Source organism: Equus przewalskii, chromosome 7, assembly GCF_037783145.1.
Source record: "Equus przewalskii isolate Varuska chromosome 7, EquPr2, whole genome shotgun sequence".
Taxonomy (NCBI): Eukaryota; Metazoa; Chordata; class Mammalia; order Perissodactyla; family Equidae; genus Equus; species Equus przewalskii.
The window spans coordinates 36,053,483-36,070,713 of record NC_091837.1 but is presented as its reverse complement, the minus strand read 5'-3'; the positions used below and the strand labels follow the sequence as shown (position 1 = coordinate 36,070,713).

Here is a 17,231-nt window from a genome sequence, read left to right as displayed (position 1 = left end):
TTTTTTTAAAAATATGTTTCTGAAACAGTATGAACATTACTATGAGTTGAAGCCTAATCAGAGGGAAGGTGGTAATTTCATGAGAACACGTATCGTGGCTTTTGAACTGGGGTGTTACATAGGCGTTAACGTCCCCTTCTGTTTGCACAGTCCTAGGAAGCCTCCTCTTTAATATCTTTTATTGGGTATATCTAAAGGCACATAATGTTTCAAAGGAGCACCTTAGTTTTTCCCCTGCACTCAGCTTACAAACTTACATATATATCTATCCTTATTTCCCTTTCATCTTTCTTAGAAAGAGGTCTCTCTTCACTCATTTACTCTGTCTGCCTGTGTTGTTCAGCCCATATCCTTTCTTCTCAGAAAGACATTGCTTTATCAGTTATTTCTTCAGTCTCCTATGTCAATTCCTTCATCTCTTCTAACCTCTTTCTCTAAGCCTAAAAATATGCTCATCTTTACCATCCTTTTATACAAGAAAAATGCCTTGACTTCTTTCTACACAACTGTTGTGTTTTCCTTCATTCGTATTTCTTGCCTCGTACACATCTAAGCCCTGCGCATGTCCTTCTGAGTTCATGACCTCCAAATCTGTCTCCAGTGTCTGCCCAGTTCCCATGCACATCACCACCTAGAATTTGAAATAGATACCTAACTCAGCCTGCCCGAACTGAAACTCGTTAGCTTTCTCATTAAACTGTTCTTGCATTTTTCGCTTTTAGTTGGTACTACCAGCATCTATTCAGTTGCTCTTACTGGAAATCTTCCTAGATGCCTCCCTTTGTCATCTCCAGCATGCCATAGTAAACAGATCCTATTGGTTTTGTCATCATTTGAATGTGTTCGCTTTTTCTGTGGCACCCAGAACACTGCATTCATTCAGAAAGTCATCACTGTCTCTCACCTGTTCTTCTGTAATTCCTGCCTCCTGTCTTACCTCCAACCCATTTTCCATACTACTTCCAGAATGGTCTTTCAAAAAAATTTCATCTAGAAATGTAATTCGCTTAATTCCTACATTATTTCCTGTAGTCCATAGGATAAATTGTAGAGGTATTTAGTATGGAGTACAGTGGTTCCTGCGAAGTTTTTCATTCTTGTTGTCCATCCTTTCCTTCTCTTAGCCACGATAAACTCATTGCTATTTTCTGAATGTTACACTTCTGTCACTTTTACCTTTGCATGTGCTATTTTCTTCTTTGAATACGTTTTGTTCCCTTAGTGTCATGAACATTTGTTAGTTCTTCTAAACACAACTCATGTCATTTCCTCTAAAACCTTTTCATTTCAACTCCCGTCTCTGCTGTGCTTGTTCGTTGTGCATCCATCTGAACTTACCGCTCTGGGGATTGTTTGCTGATATGTTCATTTCTCCTATTTGCCCCTAATTGTAATGTCCCGAGCAAGAGCTACATCTCATCACATCTGAATCTGCAATATCGGTATCATTTCCTGGCTCCTAGTAGGTGCTCAGTACATGTTTGTTAAATTTAATTGAGTCAAATGAAATAGAGGAGATGGACGTCCCACCTCCTGTGGTGCTTCAGTGTAGCTAGCGGGTGGCGGCCGCCCATGGGCTTGATGGAGGGACTCGCACCATCTGTCCTTGTCAATTAAGTCATGACTCCATTTTGGGAAAACCTTTGGAAGTAGAGCTGGAAAGTATGGAAGAAATAAAAATAACTTTTTATTTACATTGAAGTGGATTTTAATGTGTTTTGTGAGGTAGTAGATAAGGATCTTTTCTAATGCTGTGTGAAGGTTTAGTTTTTCTATTTTTTTATGTAAACAAATAGGTTTTAATTCTCAACTTTTCAATGTCATTGGAGCAGAGTGGCAATACCGTAATCTTAAAATTCAGATAATTTTTATAATGTGTCTGTCTTAAAATGTGTTGTAGAAATTTATCTTTCTACTATTTTTCTTTAGTTTTTTTATTATTGAAATTCACATTGCATTGTAGAATCCCAGGGTTCTTAAATGTTCTCTTAGCCAACTAATATGTAATGCTTTAAGATCCAGACTTACACTCAACAGATGTTTACATTTCTGAACACAACTACTGATGGAAAAAGAAGCATTATCAGTAATAGATATAAACTACTCAATTGTACAGATAATCTAATTTTTAATATTTTAACTTATCTAAATGCTTTGTGTAGTATCTTTCATTGATTTTTTTTCAGTAATTATTTTTATACTTTCATTTTTTTCCCCCAAATGAAACAATAAAAGGATCAGAGATCAAGAAGTTCCAGAGGATATACTAATCAGGCCAGAGGATGTTACTGCAGATCCCAGTACTAGTAATTCCAGTGTCAAACTGGAAAGCACGATGGAAGATGATGCTGAAACATCCAGCAAATCTCCAGGTGAAATAAGTGTTTCAGTGGACAGCTCTTTACTTTGTACTTTGTCCTCAGAGTCTCATCAGGAAGCCGCTAGTAATGAGAATGATAAAAAACCTGGTAACCACAAATCTACATTACGGCCAGAAGTTGGCACCAGTTCACAAGATTCAGCTCTCTTAGATCAGGAATTGTACAACTCCTTCCATTTCTGGAGGACTCCTCTTCCTGAGATAGATCTAGACGTAGAGCTTGAACAGGGCTCTGAGGATAAATTCAGCCCAGAAACAGCAGAAGCAGCACCTGAAGTCCCCACCCCGGGTTCTCCAAGTATCACCATGGCCACCAGAAAGGAGCTTGAAGAAATGATAGAAAACCTAGAGCCACATATTGATGATCCAGATGTTAAAGGTATGGGAGAGTCAGTCAAGTTCTTTATTCTAAAGCTGATATAAAATGTTATTTTTCCAGAAAAATTGCCTTTAAAAGATTTTTTTGACCATTATGTTGTTATGTATTCTTATGTTGATGAATATGATAAATCTGATTTTTAGGAAGTTTTGTTGATAAGCTAATCACTGTGTTCGTAACTGTAGCATATACAGATTTGTTGATTCACAAATCACTCTGAAATTGTCGCAGTCATTCAAACAAAGGTTGTACGTTTACAGTTGTAAATCTTGAGCCTTAACTCTTTTGTTCTGGGTCTCATTAGGTTTTTTATAAAATAGCAGCGGGTGCAGTGTTCTTTTTTGAGGAAAGACTATATTAACAGTAAACAAAGTTATCTATTTTCTTGTCGAATATGATGTTTTAAGAGCCGTGGACGCTCACAACTTTGTTTCTCAGTTTTGACTTTTTTCCATTGGGTTACACATGTATCACCTAGACTAGTTCATTGTGAACAACAGCTTTCGAGGTGGTTCTTTCTTGAATAAGCAGTTGCCTCCTGCTAAGTGGAAGGTGTGTTCTGAGTCAGTCGGGGCGGGAATGAGATGTCCTGGAGCAGTTCTTGCGCTTGCTGGGCTTGGAGCTGCTTTCAGGTCCGTGGGGCTGGAACCTGATGCAGTGTTCTTTCTGCTCCTCTGAAGACCGCGGCCTTCCCGATGACTCTGCACAGCCATTCAGTGAAAGCTGCAGTGTTATTTAAAAGAAAGAACAGTTCTGAAAAATCCCACAACTACAAGTCTTCAGATCTTATATCACTTTGTGGATTTTTTTTCCTGGTTCCAAAAACTAAAGTTTCTGAACTGTCAGTTTTCTCAGTGTTAGGAAGTATAAACATTTTTAAAGCAGATAAAGTGATATCTTCAGTATTCTTCTGAAACATACAAAACCTTACTGTGTCTAAACTTTGCAAATTGCATCAGTTGTGGTAAAGTAAGCGGTTATCGTTATTTGGCTTTAATTTATTGTGATTTTTAAAGATTTCCTATCATAATTTTACACTTGGAGAAAAGTAAATGATTTGACTAAAGGTAAATTCATGTCCTTGGTTGTTGAAAGTTATTTTAATATAACTGGCAGATGGTCAATTTTATTTTTTTAACCTTGTTTCTAGGTTTATTGGGATTTAATTTATATCAGTAAATTCAGCCTTTTGAATGGACAGTTCTGTGAACTTTGGCAGACACGTACAGTTGTGTGTGACCACCGCAGTGAAGATACAGAACAGTTCCATCACCCCAGAACATTCCCTTGTGCCCCTTTCTAGTCAGTCCTTCCTTCCAACCACTGATCTGTTTTCTGTCCCTGTGATTTTGCCTTTTCCATAATGCCACATAAATAGAATCAAGCAATATATAGCATAATGTATTTGATATTTACGCTGTTGTTGTTGCATGTATCAGTAGTCCATTCCTTTTTATTATATTCTGAAATAAGGGCAAGAACAGAGGACTGAATATTTTCAATAGAATATCCTATTCTTGGGGCCAGCCCAGTGGCACAGCGGTTACGTTTGTGCACTCTGCTTCAGTAGCCCTGGGTTCACCAATTGGATCCTGGGCGTGGACCTCCACACTGCTTGTCAAGCCATGCTGAGGCAGGCGTCCTACATATAAAATAACAGGAAGATGAACTCAGATGTTAGCTCAGGGCCAGTCTTCTTCAGCAAAAAGAGGATTGGCAACAGGTGTTAGCTCAGGGCTAATCTTCCTAAAAAAAAAAAAATCCTATTCTTTATCTCTCGTGGCAGATTATTTTTTGTGAAAACCTTGCAGCTTTACTTTCTTTACTCATTCGTCAGTTGTGGCTCCTGTCAGTGATTTTTACCCTCCATGAACCACTATTCTGCATTTTATGGCACCTTGATGATGTAGCAAGTACTGAGCTTTTTGTTTTGTTTGACAGTCTGCCTCCATCCCTCCCACTCTCTTCCACCCCCAGATGAGGAGAATTGAGACAGAGAATTACACCTGAGAGTGTGTGCAGCTTAGGACAGTCAACTCTTCAGAAATGTTTGTCTTTACAGCTTTCAGCTTTTTGTTTAAATAAATTTTATTATCATTTATCAACTTAAGCTATATTCAGTTGATCAAACTTCAAGAACTCATATTTTGGGGTTATTATACTCCATTTTCATGAAAAAAAGCTTGTTAACTGGACTTTAAGCCTGTTCTGGGAGCTCTCGCTGTGTTACAGTCCCTGCTAGTTCTCTGACACATAGTAAGCACACAACAAATAGGAACTGAAATATTGACTATGCTACTTTAAATTCTTTTTTTAAAAATAAGCTAAAGGTAATATGGATAGTTTGCTTTTTTTTTTTTTTTTTTGAGGAAGATTAGCCCTGAACTAACGTCCACCACCAATGCTCCTCTTTTTTTGCTGAGGAAGATTGGCCCTGAGCTCACATCCGTGCCCATCTTCCTCTACTTTATATGTGGGATGCCTGCCACAGCATGGCTTGTCTGCACCCGGGATCCAAACCGGCGAACCCTGGGCTGCCGAAGTGGAAAGTGCAAACTTAACTGCTACGCCACCAGGCCGGCCCCCATAGTTTGCTTTTTAAAAAGACCTACACGTACATATAAGTTTCAGGATATGAAGATGGCTAATACTGTTTGACTTAAAATTGTATTGTAAATTTACAGGCTGCAGTTGAGAGATTTCAATACAAGTACTCTATTTTGATTTAATCAGTTCTTAAATGTGCCATGATGTAAATTTGTCCTGTTATTTTTTCTGTTCATGATGATGATCCTTCCATAACATGTCTGTTGACCAAGGCTTTCATTCAGCATTACTTATGCAGGGCCTACTATGTGCCAGATCCTCTCCTAGGCGCTAGGTGTAGAGCAGCAGTGACCCCGGCAGAAATCGCAGCCTCAGAGAGCCCAGGAGGTGAGGCAGTGCTAAACTGCCTGTGCGTCACGCATGCTGCTGGACAGCATCGCTGGGCCGTGTTGGCATTTGCTGCTTAGGCTGCAGAATTCTCAAGCATTTGATTTTATTGAAATCTGAGGGTATGTTAATTTCAGTAATGCTGCCTTAGTTTTCTGTAGTGCTGGAAGGTGATTTGAGTTTTTAAAGGTTGTAGCTTAAGTTTGGATGCCTTTTCTAATTCTGCCATTGCAGGCAGTCATTTCCTTCGAACTGTCAGAAAATATCTACCTTTTTGAAAGGCAGAACTTGAATCCAAAATTGGAAACTAAATTCTGACTGGGGACTAAACTCATTATGTTGCATGTGTACATTTTCTCTTGACAGTTGGGCGGTGAGCTGTGGGGAGGCCCCGCCCAGAGGACCCCCTTAGGGTGTACCCTCTGCAGCACGAGCCAGCTTCCCAAGCCTCCGCTCACCTGGGCTTGCCCATGTTGCCGTTCAGTGCCGTGGGAAACAATAGTAAGACTTGTTTTTTCTCTTTTAAGGCAGGCTTTGCTTCACACTCCTGTAATTTAACTCTTACCTTCCTCGAAGCTTTGATAGGGGGTTTTTTTGTGTGCAGATTTTTGGTCAAAAGTTTTAAGTGTTTCCAGGGACTAGAATGAGATATTCCTGTCAGAAAAAGAAAGCCCTTTCTTGGTTATAAGAACAGAAATAGATCCTACATGGAAGGCCAGAAAGGGAAGTAGTAAAAATGAAGGTGTATAAGATCCCCTTTTCCAAAATACTTACCTAGGGAATTTGAGGTTTTCCCGTCTTCCTCTAGAGCAGTTTCAGAGTCCCTGGCATTTGGAATTGCCAGGCTGCTTCAGGAGTGGACCTGAGCAGTGGCTCAGTAGAGTTCTTGATGCCAGCTTGATTTACCGTAGGTAGGTTCATAGACTACAAAAAGAAAAACTGCCCAAGCTCACAAAACAAAGATTCCTTTCCAATTTAGGCTCAATAGAAGAATTAGACCCTTTTAGCAGTCATGATTAAAAAATCATATTGTTCACTGATTGAAATCAACAGATTGTTAGGAATTTGCGACTAACCACCAGTTTAGTTTGTGGAAGAGTTAGAGATTATAAAGGTTTAGCTCAGCTGTACCAGCTTGTTCAGGGAAGGTGTAAAATTCAGTTTCCAGGTGGTCCCTGTTTCTGAGCATGAGTCACTAGGGACTGTGTTTCTCACATCCATGGTTCATTGAGCTCTGGTGCTGGGATTTCAGTCCACACTGTAAGTAAAATGCGGGTCTGGTGAAGACCTGTGTGTTCAGCGTTCTTAAATTCAGCATGGTGGTATATCCTGCTGAAGTTTCCGTATTAGCCAAGCACTAGATTCTACCTCATTCTCTGGCTGGAGAATGTAAGCATCAGCTTTCCTCGGCATTCAGCACTAGGCTCACTCTTCTTGATCTTTATATCAATTTTTGAAAAAGGTAACTTCACAATGAACTCATTTAAACTTTTATGAAGGTACAAACCTAAAAATAAAAATTAATGTAGACAAAGAGAAGTATGTAATCTATTTAAAGGCATTTTCTGTGAAAGGCTCTGATTTGTTAGTTATTTTCCAGGGAACAGAATTGAGATGCGTCAGCGATCACTCACACACACACACACACCCCCGTACGTTTTGTGGGAGACAAAACATTTTAACCTTTATGTATTGTGCAATCTCCTTTAGTACTATTTTGATTTCGTTTTGGAAAATTAAAAGATTCCAAAAGGGGGAGTGAAAGTGATTAAAAGGATTAGTACAAATTGCAGCTGAAATCCTCAAAAGAATGAAGATACTTTTCATGATTAAGACCTTCAGTTTACTTACTTAATTTAGCAAATAATGACCTCATAGAATAAAGCCTCATCCTGTATGTTTTTGTATCTCTAGTGCCAGGTAACTAATGAACTTAGGCTAGAATTTTATAAATGCTGCCGCTTAGTAATAGCTTATCTTAATAAAACAGTTACTCTGATTGCTTTTTTTATAATCTTTAACTGGAGTAGGCACACACTTTCTAATCTTTGTATTAAATAAATTTGAAGTTAAAATTTATGAGTTTTTTATTTTCAACATCCAGTTGGATTGTTAAGTAATGCTAAGCAATATTTTTTGCTAAATTTCTCATTTATTTGGGGGAAGGAAGAATCCTAGTTTTGAATCACTTCAATAATGAAGGAGTAACTCAAATCATAGACAATGCTATTTGCCTGAGTTAAGAACCACGCCTTGGTAAGTTATCATTTTGGCTTGCTGCAAGCAACACACTGCTTATTTGGGATCTTTATGTTTGAGACATTTCACTAATTTCATTTTCAAAAAGAATTAGAGAAGAATAAAATAAACTAGAGTAAGATATGAGATGTTTAAATGTAACTGCAACAAAAATCTTTGTAATTACCGTTGTTTTATGTTGGCAGGGTTTGTGTGACTGCTCTTCTGCTAAAATAGATTAGTAAGTAAGCCTTGTTAGTTCGATTCATGCACTACCAAAACATAGTTAACTTATACTGAAATTGACTCCTTTTAATAAACTGGAAGCACCTTCAAAACTAGATAGCATTTCTCTTTTCATACTAACGCAGAATAATGTACAGTAGTAGACAAACATTTTTAATCTCGTGAAAGCATATTAGTTTTCTACTTTTTCTCCTGGAGAACTAATGATTCACCACAGTAGAGTTTTTTTCCAGCTTTTTGATGGCAGTGTCAAAAAAGTATACATTTCATTGATAATGTATAATGCAAAGGGAAGAAAACTTGTCAGCTTGTTGTAATTCTGCCACTCATTTGCCGTTTCCCCACAGCTCAAGTGGACGTGCTGTCTGCTGCACTGCGTGCTTCCAGTCTGGATGCTCCTGAAGAGGCCAGCAGTACAGAACAGAGAAGTGATGCGCAGGATGCACTGGGCGTCAGTGAACTAGCAAACTGCAGAAGGAGTCCCGATGCCTCTGTGCCTTTCGCCAGCAGTGCTGTGGAGGTAAGGGCTCCATGGAGTGTGTATCAAGTGAGAGCAGTTTGAATCAGAGGTCTTTTTGTTGGGGAATAGTTGTAGCTAATCATTGTCTAGTTAGTACCTTCTGTTTCTTGCTCATTTTCTCAGCTCTCCCTTTGCATCTAAAATAAAAGTAATTGTCACCACATCCTATCTGTGTGACATTAAGTGTCATGTTCAGTGCTTGGAAAAGTAAATCCCGTTCCTGTCTACATGACCAGTTGAGGAGCCGCAACGTTAATGTAGCTTACTGCAGTGAAATAGTCTTACTGGAAACAAAGCCCTTTATCAAGAATAATTAACTCTTCCCTTTTCTTTTTGGAGAGGTGCTTTGTTTCTGATGGGACCATTTCACTGCAGCAAGCAACACAGTGTTCTGAGCAGAAGATCGGGACTTGAGGCCATGTTGCGGAGGGCCAGTGGCATATCTGGACTCTGGAGTGTGAGGGTGGGTACTGTCACCAGCATTGTCTTCGCTGTGTACTTGGAGCTGTTCTGTATGATCCTCCCCTCATTTCCCACGACATCCCGCCAAGGCAGCATTGTTTGGTATCAGTATTTCTTCTCCCTCGTTTATATAAACAGGGAGAAGGAATACACCACTGACTGCCAGAATCAAATGGTTGCAGATCACAGTGGCTTAAATGATAAGCTCAGGAAAGAGTGGCTGTGTACACACGGGGATGGCAAGAGGGTTCTTAGAACGGTAGTGGATTTCTGTTTTGCTTTTTAGAGGTGACATCTGGTATAGTTGGAAATCTTGTAGAATGCACTGGCATCAGGATGAAAGTGGCCGCTTGTCATCACTGGAGATTTGAGCACTATGATACCATTGCATTTTAGAAAGTGTTTTGTTTTGGGGTTTTTTGGGGGCTGTTAAAAAATATATTTGTAAAATTAGAAATAGCCAAGAGTAGAAACATAGAAGAAAAACTGTATGTAACATCTTGTGGCCTTTAAAACAGTTGACTGAAAGCACCTTCTAGATACTGTTTTATAAATAAGGTAATTTTAGATATCTGAACTGTTTCAAAATTACTTCTAAATTTACTCTTTAGTAAGTTTCACTCTGGAATTCATTTTCACACGTTTAGCAACCTAATCGGCAAGTTTGATTTAAGGCAACAGAAGTTCTTATGAGGTTAGGTAGGTTTATAAACTTTTAAAAGTGTGAAGAATTTATCTGAATTTGTATCTTTTGGTAGTCTTGAAAGGTAAGTCATTTGATAAGATAGTTAAATGAAGGAAACCTGCAGACAGGACAATTCTTTAAGTAAATGTTTTTTCCTGACAGAATATGGACTCCACCCTTCGCTATATCCACAATGATTCGGACTTGAGCACCAATAGCAGTTTTAGTCCTGATGAGGAGAGGAGATCTAAAGTACAGGTAAGTGACAAAAAGTGCTTTATTTTGTGTAGATGTTGCTAATTCTGCTTTGAAACCCATTTCTCACTGAATTTGGTCCTTCTTATAATGAAGTTTTTTAGAAATTAAGACTCAGTGTATCATACTTGTGATAAGAAAATTCAAATAATAGGGTAGTGAAATATAAGCAGAAACGTTCCTCTTCTCACACCTTGGTCAGAGTCCCCTCGGATCATCGTGCCTTCTGTATTTCTTCATGAATTTTTTGGTGGGTGCCTATGTACCCCACTTTGTCTTTGGAAGACAAATAGGATCATCCCATCATACAGATATTTCACCATGCCTAAGTTGCCACGAAGTATGATACAGCTTGATTTCAGATGAAAACATGAAAAAATAGCTCAGAACCATTATGAAGTGCATCAAGACAAGTTGAACTGCAGTTTCAGAGATTTTTAATGTGGGAAAATATGCTTTTGGAATCACTGGAATATGATCGTTTGTACCTTGCCTCTCTGTTTTTTCTATTTTTTAAAGAATTGTTCTCTTGGAGGTCTCTCCCTGAGTGCGTGAGGCCTCCCTGCCCCTCAGCAGCACAGCAGCCGCCGGCGCCGTGTGCTGTCTGCTCTGAGGAGGCGCCGCCCTTCCCCAGCGCTGTGCACATCCGGGTTTAGCTTCGCTGTGATATTACACGTGGTGCTCCGTTCATCATCATTCTGTGCGGTGTTTGCTTCTGGGACCATATGTTTTTGTAAGAAGGTTTGCTAGGTCAGATGGCACGTGTTCTTTACATTTGATCTGCTTATTACAAATGGAACCAGTATTCATGATGTCATAAAACATGCTGTTATCACTTACGTGTAGGCAGCTTTGCAAGTCGAGACATAAAGATTGTCTTATTCTGTGAATGAGTTTATTTCAATTTTAGTTTATTTTTTTAATAGCTAATAAGTTTACATAGTTCACAATTCAAAAGGTCCAAAGGCATTCAGTGATGTTTTTTCTGTTTTTCTCCTCCACCATCCACTTTTCTTCCCCCAAAGCAATCAGTTTTACCTTTCTTGTGTGTCTCCTTCCCAAGCTATATTATACATACATTCTTTTTTCCCTCACGTTTATACAAATGGTTGGAGATACATGCGCTTTAAATTTTTATAATAATTGCTAAATTTCCATCTAAAGGTGGGTGTTGTTTTCTAAAAATACGTGTTGATAATAGTGCACGGGTGTGCCTGTTTCCCATGTTCTCCGGGTTCCATCAAACTCTAAACTCTGTGGTCTTTGCCAACAGGAAAAGCTGCTGTTCTTTTCTTTAGTGTATCTTTTACATTTAGTAATCAGTTCTAATCCTCTGTTTAGCTGTTGTCTCTTTTAGCATCTGAGTCGTCATTTTTCTCCTAGAGTTGCTTATTTATTTATATATATTTTTCCCTTAGCATATTTTTCTTGGCTCTTTTCAGTTACTAGATACCTGAAAAATAGAGATTGGTTTTTCTCCCCTGTTTGAGATGCTATCTTAAATCCATATATTTAAAAATAAGTTTACCTAATTTATGTCTAAACTGCTCCTAATGCGTCACTGTCATGCCTCTCTTCCTCAGGATGTTGTTCCTCAGGCTCTCTTAGATCAGTATTTGTCTATGACGGATCCCTCTCGTGCACAGACGGTCGACACAGAAATTGCTAAGCACTGCGCATACAGCCTTCCGGGAGTGGCCCTGACGCTCGGCAGGCGGAACTGGCACTGCCTGAGAGAGACCTACGAGACACTGGCGTCAGACATGCAGGTGAGCGAGGCCGCTGAGGAATTAACCGACGTGCATAGGGAAGGCACAGTGTTTCACCTTTCAGAACCTAGTAGAATTTCTGTTCATATTCTAGCAAGTACTTGGTATTACAGGAAATTATGTGCAGAAGAGTTTAAAAGTAATAACAAAGCTTTCTTTTGGCATGGTTCGAGGTCCACAGTTTTGTGGCTTGTTTTTTATCTAAAGTATTAGAAATTATCATCACATTTGACATGCCTAAAGTTCCTAACTTCAAATGTGTTATTGTCTAGAGTTTATGTATGGATTAATTCTTGAGAATATAAGGTTTCGTTTCCCCCCTAGAAACAGTGTTATCGGCGCCTCTTGGGCTTTTTCAAACCTTAATGGTCCTGTGGCCGGACTGGCGCTGCCGGGCTTGGGGCCCTGAGTGCCCTGCGCCCACCCCCAGCCCTTGGAAGAACACAGATGTGAAGTGTTGACTGTACGTCATTTTGCCTGCATATCTGAGACTTTGGGAGGGTTCTTTTCCTAGGCTTTGTTGACTTAACTTCCCCTGCTGTTATGGTCTGGTTTCTGTATACTGGAATTTTTCCACTCTTCCACAAAGCCTATTCCTGCAGCAAAATTAATCTCCCAGTTATTAAGAAAGCAGTCTGGTTAGATTAATTTATGTGGAGATATGAATGATTTTCCCTTAAATGTCTTAGTAATTACTGCGCTTTTCAAAGAATCAGTGCCATTGACTCAGCAAGTTAGAAGTTGAAATTAATCTTAAGAGAGCATAATTGATGGACCTATGAGGTTAGGTAACCAGTGTTCACGCACTTCTTCAGCAGTGGAACTGGGCAGGGACCACAAAAGCCCAGTTTCCTTATAGTCCTTCTCTATTATTGGTGGATTTGCCGTCTTACTCCTCAGAGCTCTCAGGGCTCCTCGTGACGAGGGAGGCTCCGAATGGCAGGGCTCCCTGCCTTCCCCGTGCCCTCCCCTCCAGCGGAACGGCTCTGCCTTCATCTGTTTGATAGAACAAACGTGGGTATAAAATTTTATTTCGAGAACGGGTTCTGATGTTTGCGGGCAAGAATAAAACCTTTGCTCACAACACTTCTTAGCAGGCAAAGCTCTAAGCTTACGAGTAACAAAGTAAAGATTTTTAAATTAAGGCAAAATGAAGAAAAAGATGTTTTTGATGTAAAGTTTGCCTGTAAACACAAGCCATTTCTGTTTAGGAGTTCTTTTTCAGGGCTCTCTGCAAAAGATTTTCCTATTTTTCATTTCTTTAATTGCCAATTCCTTAAAAGCAAATTTTGTTGTTTTTTAGTCCAGGATAGGCTGTACAGGAAGCGGAAGGGGAACAGTGACGTGAGGATGTCACTAGGCTGCCTTGATTGATGTGGGGCATCGGTAAACCAGGCAGCCAGTGTTCAGAGAGCTACGGAAGCTACGTAGTGCTTTCCAAGCATTATTTTCCTCCTAAATGAAAAGGAGATGATACAGACTGTGCAGGGATTTACGTTTCTTCCTCCAGGTTTTATTACGTAGGAGGCATCTTTAAATCTGCTTACTGTTACTTTTATTCTGATTTAATGTTTTGAGATGAATACCATTCAGATATAAATCGCCTCCATGCGTTGTAGAAGTCAGAGCCCTGAGCGCTGTGTGCGCAGCTCCCTCACTGAGTCTGTTCGTCTCTGCAGTGGAAGGTGCGGAGGACCTTGGCCTTCTCCATTCACGAGCTGGCGGTCATTCTTGGAGACCAGCTGACGGCTGCAGATCTGGTTCCGATTTTTAATGGATTTTTAAAAGACCTCGATGAAGTCAGGATAGGTGTCCTTAAACACTTGCATGATTTTCTGAAGGTAACTTTTTAATTCTTTTACATAAAAACACACTTAAATTCCCTGTAGATCTAAAATTTTGATTTTCTGCTACCACCAAGATGGATTTCTGTATGTTCTATGTAAGAAAATGTAGTCATGAATTGCTGGTGAGATATGACTTTAAATAGAAAAAAAGAAATAGTGTTATTCTGATCAGTTTTGCTGGTGTCATTGTAATTTTTTTTCGTCTTTTTGGGTTTGTTTCTTTTTTTCTTTCTTTTTTGGTGATGAAGATTGGCTCTGAGCAAACATCAGTTGCCGACCTTCCTCTTTTTGCTTAAGGAAGATTGTCCCTGAGCTAACATCTGTGCCAGTCTTCCTCTATTTTGTATGTGGGATGCCACTACAGCTTGGCTTGATGAGCAGTGTGTAAGTCTGTTCCCGGGATCCAAACCCGCAAACCTGGACCGCCAAAGTGGAATGTGCAAACTTAACCACTATGCCACCAGGCCAGCCCCTGTAATTTTTACTTTAGAAATAATTACACTAATTTTCATTTTTAAATGATACAAGATCATGGTTACAAACATCTCTACCTTTTTTCCAAAATTATCAAATTAAATATATGTAAAAACTTTGCGTGAACATGGAATGTGGAGGCTTTATGTGGTGGTCCGGGGGCTGAGCATTGACCTTCCATCCTTGCTCCTTCGCTGTGGGATCTCTGATCTCTAAGGTGAACAGCCGTGACTCTGCAGCTTGTTCAGTCCTGGAACACTATTGTTTTTAGACTTTGGCCTTGAAATTGGCTGCTAAGGTTTCAGGTACAGACGTACTGTAATCTTTTTAAAAAACATTGATACCATATTGTATTTTATACAGATCGCATTGAAATGTCTCTAAATTGTCCCAGTAACGTCTTTTATAGCTTCTTCCCCCTCGGTTCAGAGTCCAATCAGGAGTTGCAAATTGAATTTAAATATTATGTCTCTTTAGTCTTCTTAAATTGAGAACAGTTTCCCTGACTTTTTGTCTTTAATGTCGTTGGCATTTTTGAAGAGGCCAAGCCAGTTGTTTCGCAGAACACCCTCAGTTTGAAATTGTCTGCGTGTTGTTGCACAGCTAGACACAGGTTGAACAGGTTTTCTTTGCGGGAACAGTACCATCTACGTAGTTGTTGTTCTGAGTGCATCACACCAGGGGTCACTGATGCTGCCTTCTCATCACCAGTGGTGCTGCGTCTGGTCGCTTGGTTGTGGTAGTTTTGGCTCACTTTCTCCATTGTAAACGACCTTTCACCTTTGTAATTAATAACCACTTGGTGGGGTGATGCTTTCAAACTCCTTGAGCATCTTTCCTGCACGAGTCTTTCACCCAAGGCTTTTGCATCTGTGCATCTATACTGGGTTCTTGCCTGAATCAGTTGTTTCTGTGTTCATTGTCAAATACTGATTTTCTGTTTTACGGTTCCTCCTTATATTTATTAGTTGGCATTCTTTTTTGGGGGGGGGGGGTGGAGGGAGGAATATTAGCCCTGAGCTAACTGCTGCCAATCCTCCTCTTTTTGCTGAGGAAGACGGGCCCTGAGCTAACATCCATGCCCATCTTCCTCCACCTTATATGTGGGACGCCTACCACAGCATGGCTTTTGCCAAGCGGTGCCGTGTCCGCACCCGGGATCTGAACTGGCTAACCCCCAGCTGCTGAGAAGCGGAATGCGCGCACTTAACCACTGCGCCACCGGGCCGGCCCTACTAGCTGGCATTCTTATGTAAAGATACCCTTTCCCTTCTTTCCCTCCCCCTTTTTGGAAGTTTTTTTAGTATCAGTGTGTACTCTAGAATTATTTTTTTATTCAGTGTAATGTAATCCATTTCTGTTTTTTTGTTTTAAACATCAAATTTGGCTAATGGGAGCCGTTACGGCTGCCTCCTGTGTCATTTTGATTTGTCCCCTCATGTTAAAGCACGTCCTTACCTTCAGGCCCACCTTCTCCTTTCTCAGCCCCAGCCTGGAATCAGCTATTTCTCGAGGAGCCCTGGTCTTTTTTAGTGATGAGTGGTGTTTAGAAGCCAAGATCCAGGCACTAGATGTGCACATTTCTCCTGGGGGTCATTTTTTTAGGCCTTTTTAGGGAAGACAGGAGCTGGGGAGGGGGATTTTTTTAAAGATTTTCTTCTTCCCTTTTTCTCCCCAAAGCCCCCTGGTACACAGTTGTATGTTGTTAGTTGTGGGTCCTTCTAGTTGTGGCATGTGGGATGCCACCTCAGCATGGCCTGGTGAGTGGTGCCATGTCCGCGCCCAGGATCCGAACCAGCAAAACCCTGGGCCACCGAAGCGGAGCGTGTCATCTCAACCACTTGGCCGAGGAGCCAGGATTTTTGTTTTTTGAGTTTTTTAAAATTATTTAATCCATATTGATATCCCTACTTCTAATCCAATAGCAATTCCTCTCTTTTCTTCACCTCATATTTTTTCTCACGGTAAAAACTCTATTCTTAACAACATTAATATGTTTAGTTATTTGCTCAGTTCTACAACATACATGAAATAGTTTCAGAATTACTTCACCAATAATAATTCCAACATCAAGTCAAGTAAGTAATGTTCAAGATTTCCTTCAGCACTTTCTGTCTGTAGAGCACACCCCCTGAAGGTGTGTGATTACAGTACTAAGTTAAAACTGAGGCTTTGTTTTCTGTATGATTCTTACCTATTCACACAGTTAATGTTTATTTGCTTCTGTTGATATCAAATGTTAGGATTTTCCCCCTTGTTGACTATAAACCTGCTTTTAAATATTTATAGAGCAATTATTGGGATAAATTTTTTTTTTTTTCACTCAACAAATTATTTATTGAGCATAATGACTGTGTTCAAGGAGTTCCTGGTAACAAGATGAGCAGAGTGGGTGGGTGCTATAGTAAGGCTGTGCCCGGGGCACTGGAGAGGGCGGCAGAGGGCCCTCACTGGCTCGAGAAGTAAATATGTCAGAAGAGGATAATGACTCTTGAAGGTAAATGGGATCATCAGGGGGAAATGAACTTAATACCAATTCTTAAAATGGTTATCCTTCGGAAGAGCTAACCATATTATGTATAGTCGTTTCTAAGCAGTCTAGTAAAAGAAGTAATGTCTATACCTTGTTCTAGTGAATATTTTTATTTTGTTACTTCAGCTCCTTCATATTGACAAAAGAAGAGAATATCTTTATCAACTTCAGGAGTTTTTGGTGACGGATAATAGTAGAAATTGGCGCTTTCGAGCTGAGCTGGCTGAGTAAGTTCTCACCGTGTGTTAGACCGTGTGGAGGGGTATGTATGCATTCATCAGTCCCGGGGCTGCGTCTGTTCAGTACTTTGTGTGGATCTGAGTTTCTCTCTAGTATCCTGTTCGTTTAACATTTCTTGTCATGCAGGTCTTGCCGGCAGTGAATTTTTTGTTTTGTTTGGTTTTTTTTTTGGTCTGTTTCACCTTCGGGTTTTTTTTTAATCGTGGTTAAATACATATAACCAAATTTGCCATAGGTGACATTTAGCCCATTCACAGTGTTGGGCAGCC

General features: G+C 39.9%; 1 protein-coding gene across 6 annotated transcripts in view; it reads left to right on the top strand.

Annotated features, from left to right (window-relative positions):
* PPP4R1 (protein phosphatase 4 regulatory subunit 1) overlaps positions 1–17,231 on the top strand; it is a 79,358-nt gene that overhangs the window by 56,409 nt on the left and 5,718 nt on the right. For all 6 annotated transcript variants that reach the window (XM_070629497.1, XM_070629496.1, XM_070629495.1 and 3 more), the window contains 6 exons: positions 2,236–2,759; positions 8,525–8,697; positions 10,007–10,102; positions 11,683–11,868; positions 13,548–13,709; positions 16,849–16,949. In XM_070629497.1, coding sequence (XP_070485598.1) covers positions 2,236–2,759; positions 8,525–8,697; positions 10,007–10,102; positions 11,683–11,868; positions 13,548–13,709; positions 16,849–16,949 — 1,242 coding nt within the window. The remainder of the gene's footprint in view (positions 1–2,235; positions 2,760–8,524; positions 8,698–10,006; positions 10,103–11,682; positions 11,869–13,547; positions 13,710–16,848; positions 16,950–17,231) is intronic.